The sequence below is a fragment of the Lagenorhynchus albirostris genome, chromosome 2, assembly GCF_949774975.1.
Source record: "Lagenorhynchus albirostris chromosome 2, mLagAlb1.1, whole genome shotgun sequence".
In the NCBI taxonomy this organism is placed as follows: Eukaryota; Metazoa; Chordata; class Mammalia; order Artiodactyla; family Delphinidae; genus Lagenorhynchus; species Lagenorhynchus albirostris.
This window is the reverse complement of record NC_083096.1, coordinates 32320271-32336050: the sequence shown is the minus strand read 5'-3', so window position 1 is coordinate 32336050 and position 15780 is coordinate 32320271. Positions and strand designations below refer to the sequence as shown.

The 15780-nt window shown below is 49.1% G+C and overlaps 1 protein-coding gene and 1 long non-coding RNA gene across 2 annotated transcripts in view; one reads left to right on the top strand and one right to left on the bottom strand.

The window, feature by feature from the left end:
- LOC132508662 (uncharacterized) overlaps positions 1-15780 on the bottom strand; it is a 93334-nt gene that overhangs the window by 72362 nt on the left and 5192 nt on the right. Inside the window, exon 3 of the long non-coding RNA XR_009536734.1 lies at positions 5035-5150. This is a non-coding gene — a long non-coding RNA (uncharacterized LOC132508662). The remainder of the gene's footprint in view (positions 1-5034; positions 5151-15780) is intronic.
- On the top strand, positions 4138-14525 carry FMOD (fibromodulin). Its single transcript, XM_060128993.1, has 3 exons — positions 4138-4248; positions 6962-7952; positions 12625-14525. The coding sequence occupies exons 2-3, from the start codon at positions 6971-6973 to the stop codon at positions 12774-12776; spliced, it is 1134 nt and encodes a 377-aa protein (XP_059984976.1). The 5' UTR covers positions 4138-4248; positions 6962-6970; the 3' UTR covers positions 12777-14525.

Sequence of the window (15780 nt, the reverse complement as noted above, 5' to 3'; positions counted from 1 at the left end):
AAGCAGCAGGGCCTGGATTGTACCACCATGATCATCTTTCTACTGACCTCTTTATATCCAACTCAATAATTTTGTTTGGGTGGATTTCAGGCTTACCCCTCATCCCTCGGTTGTTTGGGATCAGAGGCTGTTTTATAAAAACAGTGGCTTTTGGGTTCTGTGAAGGTTGAAGTGGAAGGGTTTGGCGGCCACAGGTGCATAACTCTCTTTGCTGGTAGGAATTTGAGTCAGAAGGCACTTTGGCTCTTCCAGACAGGGTGGGTCCAAACATCAAAGGGAATCAGCTTTGCCTAGTGGCTGTGGCTTAACCTGTACTTTTCTGGGTGGGAAGGAAATAGCAATGACATGAACCCCTGGAAAGTCTAACTGGCCTGAAGGCCTAAGGGTTTTCCTGTCCTGGTTGATGGTGGCTGTTCTACCAAACATTGGGTTCTGAAGACAGGCAGACTCTGTAGGGAACCAAAAATACAGTTCACTTTATAATACTTTACCAATTACCTACTAAGCACCAAGCACTATATGCCCAGCTGGGGATAGGGGCTACAGAAATGAATAACATAGCCTCTTTCCTTAGTTTGCTTGCAGTCTAGTAACTGGGTAGTGCTGGCTTGACACCTCCCAGAAAGCACCAGTGTCCCAAATGAACTTTCTTCACATGCGGATTCCTTTGGCAATCTGAGAGACGTCAGGATCCCCTACTTGGTTTCCTATATTGAAATCAAGCTCTGAGGGCCTAGATCCAGGAACCAGGGAAACAGAGAGGCAGTAGTCAAAATGGAGGTTAGAATCCATTGACAAAGGAATTTTTGAACAGTGAATGATTCCCTGAAACTCTTCCTCCTGACCTGATCTCAATCATCCCCTCCCTCTTTTCTTCCTCCCAAGTCTACCTTGAAACAGAATAGGTGACTAAAGACCTAGTGCAAATCCACATGGGGATACTGTGTTTTTTGGTAGATCTTAGTTGGAAAGAATCCCAATCAACGTTTGGCCCCCAGACTCTGCTGACTTTCATTGTTACTAAGTGAAGTATTATTCGGTATGCTGGAATTTAAAAAAATTAACATCTGTACCTAATGGGTGTATTTGTCCAGGCTATCTAGATCCAGCTAAGGAGTGTCTCTCAGGCCCAGTTGCCAGAACTAGTGTTTTCCATTGAAAAGTGACTGCTTTCTAGACTCAAAAATGATGGGAAAGTTATCTGTGCAATTTTTTTTTTTGCGGCACGCGGGCCTCTCACTGTTGTGGCCTCTCCCGCTGCGGAGCAACAGGCTCCGGACGCGCAGGCTCAGTGGCCATGGCTCACGGACCCAGCCGCTCCACGGCATGTGGGATCTTCGCGGACCGGGGCACGAATCTGTGTCCCCTGCATCGGCAGGCGGACTCTCAACCACTGCGCCACCAAGTAAGCCCATCTGTGCATTCTTTATAACCATCTTCACATTAAGGCCACTCTGCCTCCGTCATGAGATCAGAGTTTGCTGCTTATACATCTGCTTTATTTTGAGCAGGTACTCTATCAAAACCTTCTTTGTGTCCCGAACACTTAAGAGCATGCCAGGCCCAGAGTAAATGCTCATATGCATTAAATTGAAATGAAATATGTGTGGGGTCAGGAAGAGAAATCCTGTATCCCAGCCCCCTCTCATCTTTACAATCCCCTGTCCCCAAATTCAAGCAGATTGGGCCACTGTAATTAGCTGCACTCCATATTAATTGAGTTCAGCCCTGACAGCAGGGTGGTCATTACCCCCTACACTCCACCAGTCCTCTGGCCTTGTGTTGTGAGAAAGGTCTTTGGAGTCATGCAGGTCAAGGTTCAAATCCTTATTTTACCACTATCCAATCACTTTATATCTGTGATCCCCTATTTCCAACACAAAATATCTACTGTGATTATTAATGAGATAACATACGTAAACCATCTAGTTTATAGTAGGTAGTCAGCAGAGGTCCATTCATTATATTTAATCTTTTTAAAAACTCTTTGAAATTCCTGAGGAGACTGGGTCCCTAATAAGGACCTTTCATATTATGTCAACAGCTCAACCTTATTGGAGCAACCAAAAGTGCCATTCTTTAAAATTCAAATTCTAAATTCTTCAAATTCAAACCTGAGGCTTTCTCAATTGGTACTTTTAAAAAATAAGGAGCGATTCAAATTCACACCCTTGTGCATTGTTGGTGGATATGTAAAATGGTGTATCCACTATGAAAAACAATATGGCAGTTCCTCAAAGAAGTTAAAAATAGATTACCATATGATCCAACAATTCCACTTCTGAACATATAACCAATATAATTAAAAGCAGGATCTCAAAGAGATATTTGTACACCCATGTTCACAGCGGCATTATTCACAATAGCTAAGAAGTGTAAGCAACTCAAATGTCCATTGACAGATAAATGGATAAACAAAATGTGGTATATGCATACAGTAATTACTCAGCCTTTAAAAGGAAGGAAATTCTGACACACACTACAACATGGATGAACTCTGAGAACATTATTCTAAGTAAAATAAGCCAGTCACAAAAAGACAAAGACTGTATGATTCCATTTATATGGGTCATGCAGAGTGGTCAAATTCATAGAGGTGGAAAGTCGTTCTTTCTACTCTGGTGGTTGCCAGGGGCTGAGGGAGGGTGAAATGGGGCATTTTTGTTTAATGAATATGAAGTTTCAGTTTTGAAAGATGAAAAAGTTCTAGAGACTGGCTGTACAGCAATACTTAACACTTCTGAACTGCGCACTTAAAATTTGTTAAGATAGTAAAGTTTAAGTTATGAGTCAGTTACCACAATTTAAAACAATTTAAAGGGGTGTTTCTTGGATGTTAGCATGAGGCAGTTAGTTGAGGAAAGAGCATTCAGGATGCATGGGTTCATCTAAGCTACTGAGATTCTAAGTAATCCAAATTCTTCTAGTCCCTGAACTTCCAGTTCAGACTCATCTATCTAACTGCCTGCACGCATCTCCACTGGAATGCCTAACTGGCATCTCTAACTTAGACTCTGTCCCTCCCCATCTTTCTAATGTCAGGAAATGGTGCTACCACCCAACCAGTTGCTCAAACTCAAAATCAAGGACTCGTCCTTGACTTCCTCTAACTCCCTATCTGGTCCATTTTCAAGACTCCTTGTCTAAAGATACATTGCTCCCTCTTCCATTGCACTAGCCCAATCTGCCATTATCTCTCAACAAAGGCGGGCTAGAACTCCTGCTTCCACACTTTCCTGCTTTTTGCCACACAGCAGTCTCTCCCATGTGCTTTTAAAAATGTAGGTCAGATCTTTTCACTTCCTCTGCTTAAACATTCAGAATAAAAGTTAAATCCATGCCATGGCCTAAAAGTCCCTTCATGGTCTAGCTCCTGCCTACTTCTCCGACCTCATCTTCCCCTTGCTCAGGGTCTCTACATCTGTAAAATGGCCACAACAGCAATCATCTCTGGGCCGGGGGCCTCACACAAATTACCTCACAGAGTCCTTGCTACAACTCAACAAGGTACTTGTTGCTAACCCTAAGATCATCATGAGACAGGCGAAAGTGCATGAGGCTAGTGAACAGTAAGTGATCAACAAATGTGAGAGTCCCTTTCTTCCCTTTTATCACAGTGGCGAGAGAGAAACCCTACAGCCCAGACAGGTCTACACTGGTCAGGGATGGAACTGGAGCCAGAGCCAGCTGTCCTGTGTCCTCTCCCTTAGTCCATTAGCCTAACCACCTGCCCGTAGAGGGCGCCGGAGCCCAGAAGGGTGAGCCCTCGCTCTCCCGTGGGACCCGTGGGTTGCTGAAAGAGTTAAGATGCCTCTTCCCAAATCCTGGCCCTCCCCATCCCTGCATCTGCCCTTGTGGGTTTAATGAGAAATCCAGGCGCTACGTAAGAGACTGTACAAATAACTTCGAGGGCGCCACTAACTCATTCAGCAGAAAGAGACCCTGAGCTGCCAATGCTTTAGGGCAGATGAGTGGAAAGAAGGTGGTTTTTATAGAGTCAGGCAGACAGCAGGATTTTGCGCGGTTGAGTGTGAGCTCCGCCCCTGCAGCAGAGCCGAAAAAGCCAGGATCCGGGCTCCTCAACCCCTCTCTTCACAACATTTGATTAGGAATGTGGGGGCGGGCCCTGGCCTGGCACAGACACACACACTCTCAGTAGACACCCTCACTCCTCTCCCTCTCACACGCTCTCCAACCAAGGAGGTCAGACAGAGAGACGTGGTCATTCTCTGAAAGTTTCAACTCGAGGTAAGTCAGTCATTTTACTTCAGGTTTTGTCCCTGGTAGTTCCACAAAGGGACAACAGCAAAGAGGCTGGGGAGCAGGGCAAGGGCCGGGCGGAAGGAGTCATTCGTCCTTCTCCCATCTGGGCTGTGTCCCAGGATGCTGGAGCCGGGAAAGGGGAGTAGAAGGAAGGGTTTCCAACATGCTACCTTTGTCCTACAGTTTCTTTCTGTTGTTGGGGGACATCCAATTCTCAGGCATGAAAAAGTGAAGGGCCAGGTATCTAGCATAGCCAGCTCTGCCCCACTACTGCTCAGAAAGCCCACCATCCTAGCCCTGTGTCCCTGCAGTCTCTCTTCAGAAGGGTTGTGGTAACTAAATTCTGTTATGAGAGCGGAGAGGGAGTTTTGTGTAGTGTGTGTGTGCGTGCGTGTGCATGCACACACGTGCTTGTGTGTTGCTGGGGTGAAAGGGAAAGAATACACAGAAATATTGAGACTTGACCAGGTCCAAGGAGCTGTGAAATGGGGATCCAATTCAGGTTAGGGAATAGCTCTGGCTTGACCTCCTGGACTCTGACAGAAGGGAGAAATGGTTCTCTAGAATGGAGAAATGAAAGAACGGCAGTAACTCCTGAGTAAGCTCCCCCCAACTCAGAGAGTGCCAGTCCTAGAAACTCTCCACCTTACAAAGCTCTGAGCACAGGAGGGTCTCTATCATTGGGGGTGGGGTGGGTGAGGATTTAAGAGTATAAACCCTGGAGCAACATTGCTAAGAGATGGGGGTAGGGTAAAGAGAGGAATAAGGTACCACCAAACCCTTTTAGCCGTCATGACTCCAAAGGAGACTCAAGTGGGCAGGATGCACAGCCCTGGAAGGCTGGGTCTCGAAGAGGAAGATGGCTCTTGTCTGCCACGGTGCCTAGTCTGGAAGGAGAAATGGAGACAGAGGCTCACTGTGCCAGCCTCCAGACAGCCACTGTGATCCTGCAGCAGCCCAGAGCTGAGCATGGAAAAATGTGCTGCTGGTAATGGGCCATTCCGGCCGTCTTCCCCTGGCCAGTGCCAAGGCCCAGCCAGCATGCCCAGGCAGTGGGTGGCTGGGTTGGCCCCTCAGAAACACTGTGGGCTCTTTGTCTGAGGCTGCCTGAGGATGAGCCCGGGGCCTCGCCTCTGCGACCCAGGGGCCTCGCCTCTGCAACCCAGAGGCTAATAGAATAAAGTGGGCCTAAGGGAATTGCTTTCAGGGGACAGAGAGGTCTGACAGAGACGGTGGTCAGAAGGTGACTAGATTGTCACTATTAGGGTCCTTCTCATCGGTTCATTGGATTTGATGTTGGCTTTTAGACTCCTTTCTTTCTCCTGTCCACGGGTGCCAACCCCAGCCAAGGGCCAATAGCAATGTGAATGGTATACGTGCCTATTCCCAGACCGAGAAAGGTTCTAAGGTCTTCTGTCCAAGGGTGACAATCACCCCTCTGGAAGGGACCCATTGCTCACAGGGGTTATGCAGTGCTTTGGCTATAGGTATTCAGAGTAAGACATCCAGTCTGATATGCCACCCCATGACCCCTCATCTTCCACTCCTTCAGCTTCCCTCTCAGGTGACACCAAACCCACACTTCTCTCTAAACCTACCCTGCTCTCATCTCGCTAGCATAACAAGCTCGAAGGCAATGGGCTGCCAGGAAATGTGGGGGCCGAGATATGGAGACTGGTAATCCAGAGGTGGCTTGGGATGGGAGAGAAGGATGCCAGAATCCCATTCTAAAGGCATGTTCCCTTGGGCATACTCAAGAGGCTTCAATTCCTGTTCCATTGTTTGATGTTCCTCATTCATTCTCTTGGTCCCATTTGGCTCTTGCATAATGTCCATGGTGGAGCGGGAGAAGTAGTAACACTTTAATGGACAAGTGCAGGAAGACTTGCATGCACTCAGTACCCACTCTAGAAGACAAGTGCCACACCTGGGTGGCAGTGGGCCCAGTCTGGAGGGAATCTGTAACTGTTACATGAAGACCCTGTGCCGGCCAAGTTGCATGTGTAGCCACAGACTGCCAACCAGAGAGTTTCCTCCCCAGCAGACTGTTACAGGTGCTGGTACCACGAGCCCAGGCCTTGTGGTGGCTGCAGGGGGACCACAGCACTCCCCACAGACTCAAAACAGAAACCCTCTGCCTTCCCAAGTAGTTCAGATCTTCCCCTTCGAGATCTCAAGCCACTTCTGGCTGTTTCCCAGAGATATGGAAAGAGCCAGAGGGCTTTTTCCTTGGACTCTTGGGAAACATTATGTCCTGGGGAGTCCAAACTGGATGTGAATTCAGGCCTAAAGAGCACCCACCACCACTACCACTCCCATGGGAATTGCTGTGGCCTTTCTAGCTCCCCCAACAGTACCTTCAGGTTGCTAGAGGTTCCTATGGGCCTGCCCTCCAAAAAAAATGCAGCACCTCCATTCAAGCTCCTTTTAATCTCAAAGGCTATGTTTCTGCGACTCTATGACCAGAGGAAAATGCACCTAGCTCCCCGCAGACAGCCACGTTTCTGCTGGACCAAGTGTGCAGGGGCGGCACTGGGAGGAGGCCCAGAGGAAGTGAGAGCAAGGCTACTGCTCACAGCTGTTTGCTGCTGAAGTCAGGTCTGCGTAGCTCAAAGACTAAGGCTCACCTGCTCTGCCTCCCTGCCTCCCTAGAGTCTCACTCACGCCTGCTTACTCTGTTCTCTCTCCCTTCTTGCAGAGAGACAACATGCAGTGGGCTTCCCTCCTGCTGCTGGCAGGGCTCTGCTCCCTTTCCCAGGCCCAATATGAGGAAGACTCCCACTGGTGGTTCCACTACCTCCGCAGCAACCAGCAGTCCACCTACTATGACCCCTATGACCCTTACCCTTATGAGCCCTATGACCCTTACCCCTATGGGGGAGAGGAAGGTCCAGCCTATGCCTACGGCTCTCCACCCCCACCAGAGCCCCGCGACTGCCCCCAGGAGTGCGACTGCCCCCCCAACTTCCCCACAGCCATGTACTGTGACAACCGCAACCTCAAGTACCTACCCTTCGTCCCCTCCCGCATGAAATACGTCTACTTCCAGAACAATCAGATCTCTTCCATCCAGGAGGGCGTTTTCGACAACGCCACTGGGCTGCTCTGGATTGCTCTCCATGGCAACCAGATCACCAGTGATAAGGTGGGCAAGAAGGTCTTCTCCAAGCTGAAGCACCTGGAGAGGCTGTACATGGACCACAACAACCTGACCCGGATGCCTGGCCCACTGCCTCGATCCCTGAGGGAGCTCCATCTCGAGCACAACCAGATCTCGAGGGTCCCCAACAACGCGCTGGAGGGGCTGGAGAACCTCACGGCCTTGTACCTCCAACACAACGAGATCCAGGAAGTGGGCAGTTCGGTGAAAGGCCTCCGGTCACTGATCTTGCTGGACCTGAGTTACAACCACCTTCGGAAGGTGCCTGATGGACTGCCCTCAGCCCTTGAGCAGCTGTACCTAGAGCACAACAATGTCTACTCGGTCCCTGACAGCTACTTCCGGGGGTCGCCCAAGCTGCTCTATGTGCGGCTGTCCCACAACAGTCTCACCAACAGTGGCCTGGCCTCTAACACCTTCAATTCCAGCAGCCTCCTTGAGCTCGACCTCTCCTACAACCAGCTGCAGAAGATCCCCCCAGTGAACACCAACCTGGAGAACCTTTACCTCCAAGGCAATAGGATCAATGGTGAGACTTTGGCAAAGGGGAATGGGGAGGGCTGTCTGCTGCATTGGAAAGACCCAATTCTGAGTGCTGGGGGCAATACAGAAGAAATAGAAGTAGGGGAACCAAAGAGTACCAATGAAGTAAGCTGAAAACCCTGCCATATCCCTGTACAAAATGGTACATAGTGGCATACTCTTATACTACACAGCAGTGCTAGGAAAAGTCAGTGGGAGAGTGGGTTGGTACGGAAGAAGACTTCCCAGAAGAGGTAAGTCTCAATCTAGGTCTTGAGAGATAAGCGGGCATGGGCTTGAGGAACACAGGACTGGGCCCTTCTGAGAAATGCAATTGCCACAAACAAAGGGACCAGTCATTTAACAGGCCACCTGGAGGGGGCAGCCAGGAAATTCCTGTGTCATGTGTTAAGCAGTGAGAGAGGCATTGGGAGAGGTTGGGGAGGTGGCAGTTCATAGACAGGGGGATTTAAGTTGAACTTCTACGGTCCGGTCCGTCTCAGGAGGAAAGTGTGCTGTTAAGAAACCGTGGTATCTGCACTTTCTCACTGACCCTGAAGAGGATGAGCTCTCTGTTTCCACCTGATCTACTCATGCCTCGACAGCCTGGTCTTGTGTCTGGATGTTTATTTGCTTTTTAAACATAACAACTGGTGGACAAGAATTTGTAGCCTCTCAGAGCTGAATGCGGCACTTGCTCTGGCTGGTTCTCCCTGGAGTACAAGGAGCCCCTGGTGGCAGGGCAGAGGCCCCCTAGGGTAACATGAGCCTGACCACCGCCAAACCCTGGGGCGGTGGACAAGGACAAGGGCTTCTTGTTTTCCAAGTGCTTCCCAGAAAAGGCCTAAAGTGCTGCCTCTCTGTCTCCAAGAACTAAAATCTTCATTTCAGATTGGATTATCTAGTTGATTTTCAGCTCCCTCTCAGGATCTTGTGTTCACAATGTGCTTACATTACCCCAGGGCCTCTGATATCTTAATCCAGCTGGAAGGTACAGAGCCAGATTTTAACCTCTCTTCCTCTGCAGCAAAGTACCCCTCTCCCTGGGGAATGAAGGACTCATTAATGACCATTGGCAACGGGCTCTAAAGTAGAGCCTGCTGAGAGCAAACAGCACCATCAAAGCATGGATAGGGACTGAGTCTACAACCTCTCCCATCAATACTTTCTCTCCCTGTGCTCAGGGAACAGATCAGTCTTTTGGCAAGATGTTAACAAGCTAGACAGCCCTCTGAGGTTGACTGTGAGGCGGGCAAGGTGAAGAGGTCCCTGGTTCTCTAGTTGGAAGTGCAAGACACCATCATGTATAGGGCAAACTGTTTTGTATTTAAAGTCTCTCTTTCTTTGGGGAGTGGGGGTGTGGGGGTGCGGGTCTTCCTATTCCCAAGGCAGGGTTCTCTGGTCTCCAAGATGTTGCATGCTGCAAAGGGTTTGACATTTGCTTGTAGCTGTTCATCATCCCACCCAGAAGTCACCACTACTTATCTGCCACCCACTCTAAATACAGGAGGATCGTCACAACAGAAACGTCATATTGTATACAGTGCTTTATCAGAGTTTGACCCTGAAAATGTGACAGCAAAGAGCAGCTGTCACGGGAGAGAAGCCGCTAGTTATTGCCTGACTGTACAATCAGTGAAACTTGGGGTGGGGAAGTCTCCATTGCAGCATCTTGTCACCCTGTCTTCTTGCAGAACCACATCTGCCGCTCAAATACAAGGTGGTTCACCCCTTCCAAAAGCTCTGCCAAAGATAAAATCACTTTAGTCGAGTGTCTCAAGGTCTTGCAAGAAATTTCTCCCTTAAGTCAAACCTAAAAATGTCCAGTGCCTACCCCAAATCCCTTCTTGTGCAATTCAAGCCAAAGCCCCTTTGTCTGGATATCTCCCTTTTAGTCTTCTTTTGGCAAAATAACACCAACTCCTTATTTTTCTTAATTAGTGGATGAATACATGTAAAGTGCTTGGTTCGCCTGGCACATCATTGAAAAAGCGATACACGGTAACTATATTATAAACTTTTCTTCTATTGCCACTTTGAAATTGCCAGGTACAGTTTTGTTCTGTTCTATTTTTTTCATCGCAAAGATGGGGAAACTGAGACACAGAGAAAGAAAGGCAATCTCTTTAGGTCATCCAGATCTTGTAGCATAGCCTCTACCATCAACAGCAAAGGACTGAAAGCCAGGCTTCTCTAGCTGAGATTAGAAGGAGTATCTCTCTGATTCAGACCAACAGCAGGAAAGACAGTTCTCCAAGCTCAGGCCCTCGCCTGGGCCAATGTGAAGGAGGTCTCCCTGCACAGCTGGTCAGGGACCCAGAGCAGGGGTGGGTGGTGAAGGTGGGATATTGAAGCAACCCTCTTAGAGGGGAGCTAAAAGGACAGGAGCTGAAGGGTGTGCAGTGGAATTAGGCCCGGCCCTCTCCCTCCCCCTTCCTTCTTCCATTAGCATCTCCCTCAGTTTTTCCAGCCTGGCAAGAGCAGGAAACACAGCTCAGAATGTTATTCAGCAGCTCTGAGATCCAGGGGGCAGGGCGGGTATACCAGGAGGAATTTGGAAAGACTTTTTTTTTTTTTTTTGTGGTACGCGGGCCTCTCACTGTTGCGGCCTGTCCCGTTGCGGAGCACAGGCTCCGGACGTGCAGGCTCAGCAGCCATGGCTCACGGGCCCAGCCGCTCCGCGGCATGTGGGATCTTCCCGGACCGGGGCACGAACCCTTGTCCCCTGCATCGGCAGGCGGACTCTCGACCACTGCGCCACCAGGGAAACCCCTGGAAAGACTTTTGTCAGAATTTAATCCGGGATGGAAAGTGTCCTCCAGAGTCTCCAAGCAGAAGCCCCGTCCTATTCATGAGCTCAGGGAAGATAAACAGGGGGGCTCACGGTGCTCAGCCTGTGGGTCGAATCTATACATGCTGTGTGCTGAGCAGCCCCTCAGTGCTCAACAGTTGGGATCCAGGACTTTGGCAGGCAGTCTGAAGGCCCCAGGATGGTGTAGAGAATCTATGGTGGAACCTCTAAGTGCAGTCTGCCGACAGGGTTGGAGGTGATATTTAAGCTGGGCCACTTTACTTCTCCCCAGCCCAACTCACTCCACCTGTTCCACACAGACACCATAGACCTGGTCCCTGGCCTTGGCTCTGCCCCCAACCTGTCCACCTGGAGGCCACTTGATCTATTCCCTGGGACCAGAAAGGAAACATCCAAAAGCATTCCAGGTCTCCACCCCCACCCCACACCGAGTGCTCTCCAAAGAAGGGTATTTCCTGTTCTCATTATTCTTTGGGGCTGGGTTTTCTATCTTACATTTGCAGTACAAGTTAACTGGCTGCAGCCTCAGCCCATCTCCTCTCTGTCAGTCTTGACAGAGACTGAAAACAATTGCTAGCGCTAATTTAAAAAACAATTTCTTCATCTATCTAAGCTCTCCATATTGTCTTCCTTGCAACCTTCACGTTCATACCCATAATCTCTCCATCCACAATGCCCTCGAAGGTCACCTCTAGGAAGAGAGTTAGGAAAGCCTTCCTCCCATTCCTCCTGCCCAGCTCCAGGCTGACACACAGCTCCTGACCACTGTGGCAAGCAGAGGAATGCCTCTGGTTGAGGCAAAAGCAAGCCCAGCTCTGGGTCTGCCTAAGTGTTACAGCCTACGGAGACCCGACAGGTAACCTCACCCAAAGCCCCTTTGACATGAGCCACCTTCCTGATGCTCTCACACACCGTGTTGAAGGCAGCCTCTAGGGGCTTCAGCAGCTTCTCAGTGGTGACTCTGGCTGTCCTTGCTGGAGTTTTAGCTGAGTTCTTGGTTTTTATCCTTCAAGTTCCTGACCCAGCAGGCCAGAGACAGAGGTGGCTGATCTGTCCAAGAGGACAACCAGAGGGAGAACAAGGTGAATAGTAGCAGAAGGATTTGTATTTAAATCAAACAGAACTACTGTATCAATTAGGACTGCATGGTTTTGAGGGAAAATCTTCAAAAAAGGGTACTTCTTTTGAGATTACAAAAAAGGAGGGTAAACCGTATCATATTAAATGTGGGATGCAAGAGAGTTATTTATTGGACTTTTGAGCTCCATAGCAGCCCTGTTTATCTATCAGTTTCCATCTCCTTAGACCTCAGGGCCTTGCTCACTCCTTTGGCCTTACTCAGAATGTACACGGACAACGCCCTCAAAGCTCTGCATTCAGAGACACTTGTCTCTCAGTCTAGATTTTCTCTCTTTAATTTTCTGCCACTTGCTCTATCTGCAAAGTGTTAGGAAATAGTCCAGATTTAAGTCCCTGCATTTCCCCAGTCTTCCTTCTTAAAGCAATTCGGAAACACCCTCCTCTCCAAAAGCAATCAAAGCTGCTAGGGTTCGTCTTTGACTGCTTTCTGCTGCCACCTGCTGCCTAAAGATGGGAAAAGATCAAGGCCTGGCTGGAAGGACATTCCAGGGTCTACAGAGAGGGATGGGTATGAGGTGGAGCTATGCAGGCAGAGACCCCACTCTGTCTCTGGTTCTGCCCACTAATTGGTGCAAGTATGACTCCGATCCTGGAAAGTGCCTGCCCCACCCAGCCGAGTTCCACCTCTCACATTAGAAGCTTCACAGAGGAGGTCTGGCCTCACTGCGGACCCAGGTCCCTGATCTGGGCTTCTCCGACCCACCCCCCACCCCTCTTGTTCCCACAGAGTTCTCCATCAGCAGCTTCTGCACCGTGGTGGACGTCATGAATTTCTCCAAGCTGCAGGTGCTGCGCCTGGACGGGAACGAGATCAAGCGCAGCGCCATGCCGCCCGACGCACCCCTCTGCCTGCGCGTCGCCAGCCTCATCGAGATCTGAGTGGCCCACGCACTGGGTGCGGGGCCAGAGCCCCCGTGCCCCTCTGCATTTGGCTTGATGGTTTGGTTTGGCTTTTGCTGGAAGGTCTGGGACAGACCATGTGACAGAAGTCCATGGGCTCCCTCTACAGTTTTCTACCCTGTAGGCAAGTTCAGGTGGAATCAGGGGACAGGCAGCCTTCTTCTGAGGGACATGAAACTCTCCTTTCCAGGACAGAAGTGGTGGCAGACTTCTTCAGGGACTTCTGTCCCTGAAGTCCCAACCCCAGAAATCTCATTACCCCTTCTTCACAACGATATGGTGCCGTGAACCCTAAAATTTGCTTGAGCAATAGTACATAACCTTACTTTTTAAACAATCACTGATTCTGTCTGTGAGCAGCGCTTGACAGCTCTGCCATGTACTGGGCTAGTTGTGCAGTTACTCTGGGCTCCCACTCGCTGCTTCTCAGTATATACCTCTTTGGCCAACTGCCTTCTCCTAAGTCCACCTCATCCACTCAACATGGCCCCACAGACGCGTCTTCTCTGCCTTGGGCAGAGGCAGGAGACCCCAAGGCATGTGCTCATCTGCCCAGTGCCTGTGCAGAGAACTCACACTCGCGTCTGAGGTTGGAAGGACACCAAGAGTCACCTCTACACCAGAGGTCACCAGTATGATGACCATGTTCTTGGCTTGATGTGGGAGGAGAAAAGCAACCTCAGGCTTAGCTAAATGTATAGGGCTATATTTTAGCAGCTAAGCAATTCTTTGAAGGTGGATCAGACTTCAAAAGAGGAAAGGCCATGGACTCAGCTGGAGACTAGTTTGGGCTTGACTGAAAAAAAAAAAAAAAAAGAGGACAGGCCAGATTCTGCTTATCGTCAGCATCCATAATGGAGGCAAACACACCTCGAATTGGCTGAATTGAGGAAGCAGCTGCAGTAGTTTCATGCTTAGCCAGCACTCTCTGCATTCCCAGCAGCTCCCTACTTGGGTCTTTATCTTCAAAGGCAGAGTCCATGCGGTTCTCAAAGCATGAGAGAGGTAATTTGTCCTCTCCTCTTATGCAAGCAGAAAGGTCTATATCCTGATGGGAGAGACAGACTCCAACCAGCCCAGGATTTGCCAAAGGAGGAGGCTGTGGTATTAACTGTTTTCTCCTAAGGCCACAGTTAATAGTACCAGCTCTGGCTGGAGACGCTCATTGGGTCAGTGAAGCCCAGGCCAGGCAGCCAAATCTTGCCTGTACTGAGCACAAAACCCTCTGCTTTCACATCTCTGAGCTACACTCTCATTACTGAAGATGGCTGTTGCTTTACAGCTTGGGTGGAGAGCAATTAGTTCTTCCCATTTCTGAAAGGAGTGTTGTCTGGGGACCTAACCCTCCTGCTCTTTGGGGTACCATTGGGATGGAGCCATCCAGGCAGCCATGGCCAGGGACTGCTTGAGGACAGCTAGCCCTAATCTGCTCCTTGCCCAGATGCCACTGTGTCCCTGATACAGTGTATGCTTTGAAGCCGTTTTCCTGAAAAGGGAAGGGGGGAATACTTGGACTGCTTCTTGGCTCCAGACCTTGAAATCCACAAAAGCCAAACCAGCTCATTTCAACAAAGGAGCTCTGAGGTGAGGGGCAAGGCTGCCCCTTGCCCCAGGGCTCTTCAGAAAGTATCTGCATGTGAACACCATCATGCCTCTATAAAGGATCCTTATCACAGGAAAAGCATGAGTGGTGGCTAACCCAACCAATAAAGTTATTTTACAATTGCATCTGCAAGAATGGAGTCAATTAAGGCAGACACAGAAGGGTTACTTTAAGGGGGGGGTCACATAAGCCTCAGACTGGAGGAGCCCACTTTCTCATCTATTCTGCTTGGGTAGATATAGCTAAGAGGTTTTTAAAAAGTCACCTGTATAAAATCTCTAGTTAGCAAACTCTGTGCTCTGGAAGTTCTTCTTTAAGTCTAACTTTAATCTCACTAGCTCCATATTTCCTTCCATTTGGTCCCCAAGAGATAAAGAAAAAAATTATTTTTTTCAATCATTCTATCATTTTTCTCCTTCAACCATCCTCCCTTGTTTACCCAGTAATCATGGCGCTGGTGGGTCCAGAGTATTGTTGTCTTAACCGCGCCTGCCCTCTAGTGGCAACTATGTAGAACTGAGGGCAGTCAAGTACTGCAAAGCCAAGTTGGGCCTGGAAGAGGAAAATAAGCATTCAAGTAGCCCATCTGCTCTTTCATTCAACTTCTCAATGCACATTTCTTTTTTCTTTTTTTAAAGAAGATGTTGGGGGTAGGAGTTAATTAATTAATTAATTAATTTTTGCTGTGTTGGGTCTTCGTTTCTGTGCGAGGGCTTTCTCTAGTTGTGGCAAGCAGGGGCCACTCTTCATCGCGGTGCGCGGGCCTCTCACTATCCCGGCCTCTCTTGTTGCGGAGCACAGGCTCCAGACGCACAGGCTCAGTATTTGTGGCTCACGGGCCCAGTTGCTCCACGGCATGTGGGATCTTCCCAGACCAGGGCTCGAACCCGTGTCCCCTGCACTAGTAGGCAGACTCTCAACCACTGCGCCACCAGGGAAGCCCTCAATGCACGTTTCTTGAAAGCCTTTAAGAGCTAGGCTTGTGCTTTTAGGACAATTCACTATTTTCTAATAGAGAAATAACCACAACTGATATTTACTGAGCTGAATATATTATTTACTGAAGATATTCACTAATATATTCTGTGAAATTCTGTTTCTAAATCCAGTGCTTCTCAAGAGGGTAGCAGGGGTGGATTATCCATCAGGCTCTGATGGATAAAAGTTGTCTCTTTTCCTTTAAGCTACCGTTTGATCAGTACTTATGTGTTAGGTGTTTTATTTATGTGGCTTCATTAGCATTCCTAAACATTCTATGCCCTTGGTACTATTATTTTCACTATTTTATATAGATGGAGAGACTGAGGCACGAAGAGGCTGAGGTCACCCAGGAAGAAAGCATCGAGGCCAGGATCTGACCCCAGGCCATCTCTCTCCCCA

Excerpts from the sequence above, each read along its gene's own strand:
- FMOD (XM_060128993.1), top strand. The coding sequence starts at position 6,971 with ATGCAGTGGGCTTCCCTCCTGCTGCTGGCAGGGCTCTGCTCCCTTTCC. Across the intron at positions 7,953-12,624 it reads CCAAGGCAATAGGATCAATG|AGTTCTCCATCAGCAGCTTC; the intron begins GTGAGACTTTGG and ends TTGTTCCCACAG.